Below are 13,464 nucleotides of genomic sequence, written 5' to 3'. Positions count from 1 at the left end.
TTTAACTTCCCTCGTGACATTAGTAGATTTTCTTCACTTTGATATATCCAACTATATTATTTGCATTGTTGTGAGAAGGGCAATTGCATCTATAGAAGATGCTTAGAAATTCTCATACTGTTATTCCTCAGGACATATTCTCCAAAGAGACGTCTCATTCTGTTGGGTGACCCTTCTTTTCTGGAAGACTTTAGTTATAACTTCAATTTCTTCCTCATTTCTTACCACCACTCCAGATCCCTGTGTCATACTCTGAGCACAAGTAACTTGTATCCAGGTGAGAAGGAGAGATACTGGAGATGCACAAAGACCTCCCTTTTCACAGAATGGTCTTATACATTGCCAAGGAAGAAAACAGGGCTCCTATGTGCATAAGTGTAGCCAGGGGGTGCAGTTGCCCCCATCTAGTAAATAAAAATACTTACCTAACTGACCAATTACACTGCATAATGTCTGCCCACCCCCCAATAAATCCTGACTATGCCCATGCCTATGTGGAAGCTGTGCTCACAGTGGGAGTGGATCATTCCCATATTCTTAACATATGCTTATAGGTTTGAACTTTGGAAGTAAATTTTTGCAGGTCTGTTCCTACACAAGAAGGAAACTGTTGTGGGAAAGTGATGGCAGATAATTCTTTCAATGATGAAGGATGAAATGATTTGCACTCTAGATCTTATCTAACAGTTGAGATGTTTGGAGAAACTGTTGCAATTGTCACAACAGTGACTATCATTCATGTTTACATATATACATGTTCATTATGTAGTCTTAAGTGTTCATTCATAAGCTACTCTTTATACATTTTCATTGTTTTTTGGTGTTTCTATGATGGTGTTGGTTAGATAATTCTTTCAAAACATATAACTAACGTTCATAGTTTCCTTTTATCTGGAATATTACATAATAGACAATGATACAAATGTGTTCAAAGTTCATAACGTATAAGTTTACAGAGACCAAGACAGTTTCAAGATACCATTTATCAGTGCTAGCTCTAAGATATGGGGCCATCTTGGCCATATGCCTTCTGGGGGTGGGGGTGGGGAGCTTCCTGAACAGGGCTGCAGGCACCTCACTACATCAGTTTGCTTGCATTCTGTCTCTGGGCCCAAACCACATTGCCACCCAGAAGCAGAGAGCTAGGTGACAGGACAATGTTGCCCTATCTCCTCTAATTGCCGCACACATGCTAGAAGAACAGATGATCAGGTAGTAACCAGGTTGAAGGAACCAATTTAGGAAGTCTGCAGTTCAGACACACTCACACACCTCTGGTGTGGTGAACTTCATAGATGCCCAACTATGCTCTAATCATATGTGACAAGGACCTCCTGAACAGCTAACCCTATCCAGCTGCAGCTGGGGGCTGCACTGGAGTAGGAATGAGAGCTCACAAACAGCAGCACAGTTTGAATTTGGGACAGATTTTGTTAATCACTGTTCGTTTCCAACAGCATTAACTGAGCTGAGACCATTTATAGTTTTGACATTCATCATGAGCGGTAGAGAATAAAATTTTAAAAATTGGAAAATATGGGGTTTTCATTGCCTCTCTGAAAGGTATAAAGTAAATTATTATTATTCTTTCCCTCCCTCCTTTTCTGGCTGCTGCTTAATGTTATCCTGCAGTAGCCCATCCATCTGAATTGTTGTAATGCACTATGTGACTGACTACATTAATATTGCTATATTCAGAATTAGTCTGGACTAGCGTAACTGCATACCAAGATTGCTTGTGCATTCAGTTAACATTTCCGGTACACGAACAAAATACTGTGCCTACTATTACTGTTTCTTGATAGTTTTACTCTTGGAGAATATGTTCTGCCTGCTTAAAAAGATGTGTTTACATTTGGTTGCGTTTTTTGGTTGTTGTTTTTGCAGAGATGTATGTATCCCCCTCCCCCCTTTTAAAGTAGTTGGAATGTACAAATTAATGGTCATTAACCTGCTTGCTTTTGTTCTCCTTCAGTCCAGATGATTTACTTAATGCCTTGAATGAGGGTATCAGTCGTGCTGATGTAATCATCACATCAGGAGGTGTGTCCATGGGTGAAAAGGTATGTGCAAAAACTATGTTGAGGCCGGGAAGTTAAGCCAGAGATGAAGCAATAGGAAGAGAAACATAGAAACATATTCAGAAATGTTAAGTGCTAATGATAACAGAGGAAATCTGAGCAGGGTCTGGATCTCCTATTGTTGTGGGGAGGCCACTTGAAAGGTTTCCAAATTAAGAAAGAAAAACCCTTAATTTTTTTGCTGTACTCTACTGTACTGAACAAAGTTTCCAAGGTTAAAGGATTTGTTGTTTCTTTTCTTTTCTTGTGTAAGCCACCCTGGAAATATCAATTGGTCATTGAAGGGCAGGTGTAAAATTCAGAAATAAATGTAGAAAAGAAAGGGTAACCATAGTTCACCACTCCTAGGCTTTTAGATATTCTGTGTCACAGAGAACCAAAGATAGATTGTCTTCTTGTTTAACAGGACAAAGAGCAACAGGGTCATGTGACCCATTGCTAAGCTATTATCACTTCCTACCCCAAACTATTAGATACTGGTAGAATGTTTTTGTGGTCTACATAGAATTGAAGAAGTGGTGAGATGAGCTTGTGAAGCTGTGCCACATTTTCAATAATTGTTTGGAAAAACCTTTAAATATGGGATAACTCTGGAATGCCTCAGTTTTAAGAATGCGGCATAAGTAACCCACGTAATTTGAGGATCCCTTTGCATCTCAGTACACCAGGCAAAGGATCATTCTGGTCAGAACTAGCCCACACATGGAAAGAATTGACATATTAGTTGTTCTTCCTCTGTTCTGTGGGTGGCAATTAATGTCCATTCTTAATTGGTCTAGTGATTTATCTAGTTAATTTTGATAGTAAACTTCACTCTGAGATGCAATTAATTTTGAAACCCCCCCAAGCGTCAACATCCAACTTCTTAGAATGACAAGTGGGGTTCAGTAATAAAAGATCTATGATTGCCATTTTATTATATTTTATGTGTTTTGATGTATTTGTAATTTTTTGTTGGCTACCTTGAGTGCCGTTTGATAGAAAGGCAGGATTCAAATTTACTTAATAAATAAAACTTCTAGGACTGAACAAGGTGTCATCCTACATATCTTAATTAATACTTTTGAAAAATTAGGTGTTGTAAATACCTTGAAAACTTTGTTTTTATTTTTAAAACAGGACTATCTTAAACAGGTGCTGGACATTGATCTTCACGCTCAGATTCACTTTGGCAGGGTTTTTATGAAACCAGGGTGAGTAATATTTCCCAGTTAGATATGGTCTTGGATATACTACCAGATAGGCAAAATAGTCCGATCTGGTAGGAGTTTCCTATAATGCCAGCAGACACAGGTTTGGGGCTTTAGGAACATTTTACAACTATGTTGTGTCAGAGGAGAGATCTAAAGGGGGGGAAGAGAAAAGGCCTGTAGGATGAAACCTCCCTCGGCCTGAAAAGTGAGATGAGTGCCGCACCCCATAGTTGCTTTTGACTGGACTTAACCATCCAGGGGTCCTTCACCTTTATCTACCTTCCTCCTGAAACATTCCTTAAGACTTTTAACCTCACGGCACAGATACAACTCTAAGCCCCTGTCACTTACAGATGTATTGCCAATCAATCACTGTATAAAAGACCAAAGCTGGATGCATCTTCAGTTTCTCCCCATTACACATCATTATCACATTGAGAGTTTCTCTGCCCCTGGCTGCTGTTTGAGGGGACAGGGAAAGTCATATTAACTTTACTACACATATTTTGTTGCACTAAACATTACAGGGGAGATAGGTGAAGGAGACACAGGGCTGCTTCTTTTAACATCCCATGTTATATCTACGGTAGTTCTTTTAACTGATGATATTATTCATTTTGCTATTTATAAACTTGCTTTTAACATTGATTTCTATTGACAATTTTAAGGTATAATTTTATTTTTATAGTTTCGTTAAAAACTGTTCAGAGGGTCTGTTTACAATTAAGTTTTATACAAATTTTGTTAAATAAATAGTTTTAGCAGCTGACTTTTTCCCCCCTAGGTTGCCAACAACCTTTGCAACTTTGGATATTGATGGTGTAAGAAAAATAATATTTGCACTCCCAGGTAAGGTTCGTTGAATTATAATTATAATTGTCCTTCATGGATAACACAAACAAAATCCAAAACAAAATGCAAAGGTTTTTATGTTTGGACCTCTAGTTCTTAAATGAATTATCTTTGTAATCTCGCATTTGTGCACTATATACTGTTACATCTTTAATATGCAATAATGCCTATGGCTCTAGTGAAGGGAACCTGCAGCTTTCCAGATGTTTTTGGACTATAACATCTGTCACCCCTAGGCATAGGCAATGGTCAGCGGTGATGAGAATTGTCCAACAACATATGGAAGGCTCTGGTTCACTATCCCTGCTGCAGGTAAAATATATCATCTGTTCCTAGCACAGCTGTACAGCAAAGTAACATTTTTGGGGGGGGAGGTCATTCCCTAAATAATTCTACATTGCTGATCTATCAACTGTTGTGGGTTTTTTCTTTTTCCTCCAGGGAATCCTGTGTCAGCAGTTGTTACCTGCAATCTTTTTGTTGTCCCAGCACTGAGGAAGATGCAGGGAATCCTGGATCCTCGTCCCACTATCATAAAAGCCAGGGTGAGTTTTTAAATATACAACGAGCTTCTGAGGCACTCTGTGTAGTCACTGGTGTGCCCCCTTCCTGATTCCTGCCATTTTTGCACATGGTGTCGATCACATACGGGGAAATTCAGGCTGCACCATTAAAGTGGATTTGGTGCTCTTGCACTACAAACACAGCAACTGAGATAATAATTGCTTGCCATTATGTCATATAACTTCCCAACAAACAAATCAAAATGACTGTTCAATAAACAGCCAACATTGTATTAACCACCCTGCAAACTTTGTACATGACATAGTATTTTCTTTCTGTGCATGCTTTTCCACAGTTATCATGTGATGTGAAATTGGACCCTCGTCCAGAATATCATCGGTGCATACTGACTTGGCATCACCAAGAACCACTGCCTTGGGCACAAAGTACAGGTTAGCTGTTTACTGTCGTTTTCTATTTCTTGTGCTCCTTGACTGGGTTTACGGGTTGCAGAATATGGAGAAATGAAAGGAACCGTGAATGACTTGTGCTTTCTCTACTTGTGAGGGTCATGTACCATGTGAAAGGTAGTCCCAACCTACCTTCCCACAAGCTAAGATGTTGATGATTATGATTATTTCTATACTGCCCAAGGATTACAGGATGGTTTATAATATAAAATCTCAAAAATACAGTAACAAACGAAAACAAAACAGCCCCCCCCCCCATTTCAAAGGCCATAGAACGCATCTTGGAAGTTGCACGCCTTCCGAGGTGCATTTTTAATTTTTTTTCATTGACTCTGCAGCCAGCCCATTGATTCTTGGTTTTCAAACATTTTGGAAGTCTGACGGTCTCCTGGAACAGATTACGTTCAAAAACCGAGGTTTCACTGTACTTTAGTTTTCACAAATAATGGGCAGGATTCCACTAATGAATCTCAATAGTAGAAGCCCTGTGAAAGCACTTTCACTTGTGCAGCATTGCTTCTACCCTCTCCTCCTCCTGCACTCCCCAAGGTTTGATATGTAGGGATAGGAGAACCCACAGAACAGCATGCAGGGTAGGAGAGGGGGGATTGTTCTGTCTGGCAGAACAATCAGATTAGAACATTGAATCCCTCCCAATGTTTTGTTGTTTAACACTATAGAAGCAAAATCTTCAAATACTATTGCTTCCTGTTCTTTGAACATGGATACTACCGCCAGCAAGCTGTGGGTTTAACCACAGAGCCTAGGACTTGCCGATCAGAAGGTTGACGGTTTGAATCCCTGCGACGGGGTGAGCTCCCGCTGCTCGGTCCCTGCTCCTGCAAACCGAGCAGTTCGAAAGCACGTCAAAGTGCAAGTAGGTAAATAGGTACCGCACCAGCAGGAAGGTAAACGGCGTTTCCGTGCGCTGCTCTGGTTCGCCAGAAGCAGCTTAGTCATGCTGGCCACATGACCCGGAAGCTGTACGGCGGCTCCCTCGGCCAATAAAGCGAGATGAGCGTCGCAACCCCAGAGTCAGTCACGACTGGACCTAATGGTCAGGGGTCCCTTTACCTTTACTACGCCAGCATGACTACTATTTCAGAAGAAGGAGTTTGGGCTATATGAAGAAAAAATATTCTATCAGATAATAAGGCCGCAAACTATGCAAATCAGGCTAGGAGCCCATATTACTACCCCTAAGATATACAGATACAGATATAGATATATAGACAGACAGATACAGATAAATATATACAGTGGTACCTCCTGTTGCGGACAGGATCCGTTCCTGAGCTCCGGTCGGATCCTGAGGTTTCCACAACCTGAGGGACCGCTTCTGCGCATGCGTGTGCAGCAGTGGAGCGCTTCTGCGCCTGCACGCATAGCAAAACCTGGAAAAATACATCCAGGTTTGCCACGTATGTATCCCGAAGGATACGTAACCAGAGGTGAACGTAAGTAGAGTACCACTGTGTGTGTGTGCGTGTGTGTGTACTTAGAGATGCATATACAGTGGTACCTCGGGTTAAGAACTTAATTCATTCTGGAGGTTCGTTCTTAACCTGAAACTGTTCTTAACCTGAAGTACAACATTAGCTAATGGGGCTTCCCGCTGCTGCTGCTGTGCGATTTCTGTTCTCATCCTGAAGCAAAGTTCTTAACCCGAGGTACTATTTCTGGATTAGCGGAGTCTGTAACCTGAAGCATCTGTAACCCAAGGTACCACTGTATATAGCTACAAATGCACACATACATGCACACACTACCTTTCCTCAAGAATGTGCTCAAGACAGCAACAATAGACATTAGACTTGCTTTCACCAACCTGGTGCCCTCAAGATGTTGGCTGGGACTGATGGGAATAGTAATCCAAAACGTGGTTGACGAAGGCTGCGTTGGTCTCATGGCCACTGTGTCCATCTTGAGAACCAAGAAGCTTTACCCATTTTCACTGGCATACTGTGCTCGCTTAGGTCTTAAACAAGAGGTGTCGGACATCACCTGAGAGGTGGTGGAACTGAGTTCTGGGGAGTTATCGCTGGAAAAAAGCCCTAGTCTTGAGTTGAGTTTGGCTGGGAGTGATCCATTTGTACTCATTGTACATTGTAGGGGAGTACAGATATTTTCCCTTTAGGCTTTTTTTCTTTTGCTGGGAAAACAAGTTTTACTAGTGTTCAGACTGCAACGTATTATTTCTAGCAATATTTTAATTCCCTTCATTGTCAACACCTCAAGACTTTTTCTTCTTAGGAGTGTGTGAGGTACTACATAACTACTGGACATTACTTGTGATGTCACTTCCAATGAGAGAGCCTCCATTTTACCTCTACCCAATGTCTGGGATAATGAGAGACGCTAAAAGCTTTTAAAACCTTGCACAGCTCAGGAGAAAAAGCTGACATATCTTAGACAAGTTGCCCACTTCAAACTCAAGCTTCCTTTCTAATAAAACTCAATATCTAAGTTTGATATTGGAAATGGAAAAAATATATCTAGATTCTGGAGTGTATTCTTTGAGATTTATTTAGTTCTGGAAGATTTTAAATCATTGCTAAAAATTGCACAGGAACCTCATATGTGAACTGCTTTGTCCACACCAGTGTTCAGATTCTGGAATACTAGCATATTTATAATGTGCCTAAAACTGCTAGATATGAAAGAACAAAAAATAACACTATCATCTCTGAGTGGTATATGTTAAATGTTAAGGCTAATGTTATATGAAATAAATTTGGGGGTAGGGCTGTAGTAGTTCAGTTTTGACACATCCTATTACAGATTGTAATTCAGTATGGGGTTATTTGGAAGATAAACTAGGAAAGTGGTGCATGTGATAATTAAAATGTGCAAGCTTAAAATAAAAAAGATGTGGTAAAAAGGCATTTCTGCTTGAGAATTCTAAGGGGGAAAGAGAGATCTATTTCCTGGATATTGCCCACATTTTACTTCAAACAGCAGATCTTCACCATTTGTGACCATTGTCGCTTTAAAATTAATTTTTGGGAACTGGCTTCATACGCTGCACTGTTCTGTGGCATTTACCCTGCTAACAAGACTTATTTGCTTCTCTGTAGGGAACCAGATGAGCAGTCGTCTGATGAGTATGCGCAGTGCCAATGGACTGTTGATGCTACCTCCAAAGACAGAGCAGTATGTGGAACTTCATAAGGGCGAGGTGGTTGATGTCATGGTCATTGGAAGACTATGATGTCACCAGCAAGAGAGAAGTTTTGATGCATGTCCACATATCATTGACTGTATCCTGTAATATGCAACGGCACAGCTAGTTTTTCTGATTTGGATAAAAGTTGATCAGTATAGTCAACACCTTGAACTATATTTCAAATGAATTTAAATAAATACCTTTTAAAAAAAACTTTAAAAACAAATCTTAAAGAAATCTATTCTGATTATATCAAAGCAACTTTTTCCTTTCTTGCAATTGCTTTGTGTGTTCAATGCTAGTTCTGATAGCGGTAGCTTTTAGTAGACAGCGGTAGGTGCCTGCAGAACTTGTGTTTTTTCTCATCTTTAAGATACAACTACTTATGCTCTTAAAACAAGGCTGTCTGCTTATTTATACTAGCGTAGACAACACTTGGATTTCCCTTATTAGTATGCTTCATAACCGCTTCACAGAAAGCTTCTGCTTGTTCTTTATCTTGTATCTCGTGTTGATGTGCACAGTGCCAAAAGCAGAGTGGCTGCATTGGGAACCCGACCAAGCCCCGAGGTTTTCACCCCTTGCTGCGCGTTCAGGGATATCTGTCATCCCAGCAGCCACCCAGCTCAGTACTATTGGGCAGTAACTGGATACCTTTTGTTTAAACAAACAACAAAAATTGCTTCCTTAAGTGCTGACAGCCTTTTTAACCAATACATTTAAAAATGTACAGAATTAAAATCTTAAAAAATCAAAGACTGATCTTGTACAGATATTAGTGTTACCAGCATTCGTGTGGAAATTAAATGAGAAAAGAAATAAAACTAATGTTAAACAACTCTGTACCATAACATTTTCTGTAATGATACTGAAACTTAAATGAATAAAAAAATCCTGGATCATTATTTAAAAGGTGACTGTGTTAGCCTTGTTGTTTAATAAGAGAAAAGAACTCTTTCTTTTGGGGAGGTGGGGATTTTATGGTTAAAGAACACATTTGAGCAAAGAAGATGCCAATGGGGAGATTCTGCAGAGACCTCTCTAAAAAAATATGAAGTGCTATCTTCTTGTTTGTGCAATATTAGACTGGGGTCCCTGGACAAAATTTCAGTGAATATGTTGCACTGATGTATACAAATAGACAGGGATCCAAAGGACCGCATGCAGATTACCACACACATACCAGTGCTGACTTGGGTGCTCCCCATCCAGTCCTTTATATCCCTGAAAAAAGACACTCCTGGGTGTTGTGGGATACTATGGAGTCAGGCTAAACTTAGCAGAAGAGGACATAGTTGGAAAGGGAATTTGGCCATTCCTATCCTGCACTTAGTGCTTATGCACAGGATTGTTTGGATCCAGCTCATAAAATCCAAGTAGGCAATTGTCAATGCCACCTATATAATGTGTCTCTAACATTGAGATTTAATTTAATTAAAACATTTGGTCCTAAGAAATTGACATCATTGCTCTAAGACACAATGCTAACACATGTAGATAATTAAGTCCTGAAATAATGAGCTGAGATTCAAGTGTAGAAATGGCATCATTGATTTCCACAACTACTCTTTCTGTCAACTTCCTCTTCACTTTTACAACTGTTTATTTTGGAAACAGTTTGCTGCAACTAAAGTATAGTGTATACCAAAAGTCACTAGGCTAAAATAGATGCGTTTCCAGGTTACTAAGTAAAAAATGCAAGCAATTCAGGCAGACGGTTTTAAGAATTGCCTTTAAGATGTGGAATAATGAAACAGATTTTCATCTGAGTTCTTCATGCAAATAGATTTACTGTTGTTATGCCTTCTTAACAATATTTATTAAAAAAAAAGACTCACATAAAAAGTACCCTGTACACAGTACAACTATCACATAAACCAACGATGTGAATATAGCATTGTCAGGTGTGTGTGATATTGTCTGGTGCATAGGGCACCTAATTCATTCTTTTATTTGTTTATAGTTATAATTTAGATAATCTACCCATCCTCTTTTCTGCATTAACTATATTTATTATGACTATAAAATACTTGAAGCTTAGTGCAGAGAAAAGCTGTGGCAAAAGTGTTTCAGGTACACTCATCATTGTGGCTGCCCAATAGTGTACTGAGAGTTTGACTATGTTACAGTTTCAGACAGCTCAAGATGTACGTGGTGTTTCTTTCACAGGATTTGTACTGCTTTTGTATCTTAACTGCTGAATTAGAAATGAAGCACATGTTTACAAATAGTTGTTCATTATTTTCCAGAAAAAACTGCTCCCAATCTTCATTGGCACTACTTCCTCCCTTGTGCTATTAGTGGGGCTATGCTTCTCCCTATAATATTAACTTATAAAAATATCACTATGCATTGTACCGTTGAGCAACTCTTTCATGAATGCATGACTGCACAAAACAATGCCAAGAAAACCAGATGATCCAATGAAAAATATGCTTTCCCGCTGTGTGATCATTTTTTGTGTCAGCAATAAGAAGAAAATATTGAGAAGACAAAGACAGTGCAAATATGGTGACCAGGCAAACTGGACTTTTCATCTCCACACATTTAGCCCTCTTCAGTGGTGAACCATGTATATATTACACCTATTGCTAATTTTTAATATTTTTAGAATACAAGTCTGGCATCAACCTTTCGTTTTCAGCTTCATGCTTCAAGTTAACAGTGCAATGACCCTAGAACTGCCATCATTGCCAAGATTGTGCCAGCTACATATGTAGCACTATCTGCTTGGAAGCCCAACAGCAGCCCAACACAATTCCCAGATGACCAGGTGGAATGTAAGGGTTCACATGATGAAAACTAGGTTGAAACCCTGCACTTTTATCTTCGGTAGAAAAGGTGACTTTATACTGTAAACTGCCCTATGATCCTTGGATGAAGGGCAGTATAGAAATTTAACAAATAAATAAAATAAAAGCTGTCTTGACTTGGAAAGGGGGCAGTTCTCTGCCTAATCAAGAACATTGGTGAACAACAAGAATAACCAGGAAGGTCGTATCAGAAAGTAGCCAAGCAGAGGAACCAAGAGGAGGTGAATTCATAGTTCAAAGGCCAAGACAAGATCAATGCAAATAAGGCTGTTTTAGCAGGCAGAGTGGAAGGAGTACTTGGAGCCAAGTTGAAGAAACAGTTGAGAAACAGGGATTACATGAAATACTGAACTCACCCGCCAAAATATTCTGCTGAAATCAAAAAAGCTTGGGTCTAACCAGTGCTTTTTTCTAAATAAATGTTATGGGGTACTCTCATTTTCCTACTCATATTGACATACCGCCCCTCAATGAGTCCAAAATTAGATTCACAAAATGTTTAGGGGTATGCATACCCCTGCATACCCCCAGAAAAAAAGCACTGGGTCTAACAAGAAATGAATTTGTGTATAGATCATTTCATTCTGGTATTCAAAACTAATTACTGAGCTCAAAACTATTTAATTAAGTGTATATCTTTGCACCTGATTCCAGCTGATAGATCTCACTGGTCCTAGGTTTTCTTTTCTTTTTTTCTAGATGATGTACTGGCTGCCTTGGAGAGAATTATTACAACTTTGAAGCTGACAGTGTTTTTTCAAATGTATTCATGTGTTTATGCTCATACGGTGCATGTTATGCAGAAAGAATTGTTATATTCTTTGGTTCATTTAGGATAGTAATGGCAGGCTGCTTCTGAATTATAGTTTGTGTGTTGAGTTTTAATAGCTTCCTTTGCAATTTCTTGGGTACGGGATGCATTACCTTAGGGTGGGTTTCCCTAAGTATGTTCTATTGTTTAACATGCCATCTAAATTGACCAACCATTGTTTGCTATTTGCTAGGAAACCAGAATCAGGAACCATAGTTTGAAACAGTTTTGCAAACTATAGTTTGTGCTATGTGCAGTATCCAACATTCCTGTTCTGGGAGGCAAGTGACTTCCACTTGCACAATGCACTTCCTCTCGTCTCCCCTGCTGCCCCACACATGCCCTCAAAAGCAGCAGCAGTTGAGTTAGAGGTAAAAAGTAGAATTCTCATTTCATGAGCAGAATTCCGTTCAGGGCACATTGGATACAACTGATCTTTGCTTTTCTGCATCTACTGGAGTACTGAGCAGACAAGAGATGAAAGTGGACACTCTTCTTTTAAACCATGGTTTGGGTTCTAAACTATAGGTAGCACAAATTTTATCTGGCATATATAGTATCATAATATTGGCACCTTTGGCTCCTTTTACTCAGATATGTTTTAGGTAAAATGGTAGAAGTGATTCTGCTGCTCTTCTACATGACCTGGTCAAAAGAATGCATATGCCAGTTTCAATCTAGTGTAACTACTAGAATAGTTAAAATATGTTTAAATGGATGAAGTAATAGACATTTTCCTATAATCTCAATTTTTCTTTGATTTTTCTCCTTCTTGTCCTCTTCTTTGTAATATTTGTCATGAGAATACTTCAAAATGCCTTTCAGCAGTTCTTAATTCTCTTCATGAAGCTCTGCAAATCTAGCTGTGCCCTCTCTGCATGTGGGTCAGCTGGTACCGAAATCCTTACTACCCTAAACACAGGATTCATCTATGGAACACTTCCCACACTATCTTCTGAGTGAGCAGAATTATGAGCTAACCTAACAGCTTTTTTTCTAAACCTATTTCTTAGTCTCTTATTACAACAATTTCATTTTTCATTCTCTGTTGTAGAAGGATATTAAATTCTGTCGGCCTTCATGTCACATAAAAGAGATAATACATCACCTTTAGAGAACTGGATGACTAAGGGTTTTGCTAATAGGTGTCGAGTCTTTCATTTGTCATTAGTTCAAAGCTTATGGGAAATGGCTAGAGCTAAAAATTATCATCCGAAAGCTGTCCAGTGCTATTGTGAAAATCACAAACGTAATGAACTCTTCAACTTAGCTGTCAGAGAAAGCTGTGAAAACAGAAGGTGGTTGATGGGGGTTTCTTAAACTCCTAAGAATTGCCATGTGCTTGATCAGAATATTAAGAGATTTATTATCAAGGATTTAGTCAAATCTGCCTCAGATGATGATAATGATGTCTATTGCTAACTGAAAATGTTAGTCTTGTTACACATGATATTCCACCAATTGTTTATTAGCCATTCATTGGTGATGTCAATACAGATTTAAATTTATAAAAATCCAGTTCCTAATTAGTTCTGGCTTTACACCACCACACCAAATCTTACTGATTACAAGCC

General features: G+C 39.1%; 1 protein-coding gene across 39 annotated transcripts in view; it reads left to right on the top strand.

Annotated features, from left to right (window-relative positions):
- GPHN (gephyrin) overlaps nucleotides 1-9,178 on the top strand; it is a 239,996-nt gene extending 230,818 nt beyond the window's left edge. For all 39 annotated transcript variants that reach the window (XM_083460142.1, XM_083460138.1, XM_083460130.1 and 36 more), the window contains 6 exons: nucleotides 1,976-2,063; nucleotides 3,201-3,274; nucleotides 4,059-4,123; nucleotides 4,568-4,671; nucleotides 4,986-5,082; nucleotides 8,178-9,178. In XM_083460142.1, the coding sequence (XP_083316268.1) occupies nucleotides 1,976-2,063; nucleotides 3,201-3,274; nucleotides 4,059-4,123; nucleotides 4,568-4,671; nucleotides 4,986-5,082; nucleotides 8,178-8,311 (562 nt within the window). In that variant the 3' untranslated portion in view covers nucleotides 8,312-9,178. The remainder of the gene's footprint in view (nucleotides 1-1,975; nucleotides 2,064-3,200; nucleotides 3,275-4,058; nucleotides 4,124-4,567; nucleotides 4,672-4,985; nucleotides 5,083-8,177) is intronic.
- The last annotated feature ends 4,286 nt before the right edge of the window (nucleotides 9,179-13,464 follow it).

Source organism: Podarcis liolepis (assembly GCF_965112155.1).
Source record: "Podarcis liolepis genome assembly, chromosome: 1".
Taxonomy (NCBI): domain Eukaryota; kingdom Metazoa; phylum Chordata; class Lepidosauria; order Squamata; family Lacertidae; genus Podarcis; species Podarcis liolepis.
This window is presented reverse-complemented; position numbering and strand designations above follow the sequence as displayed.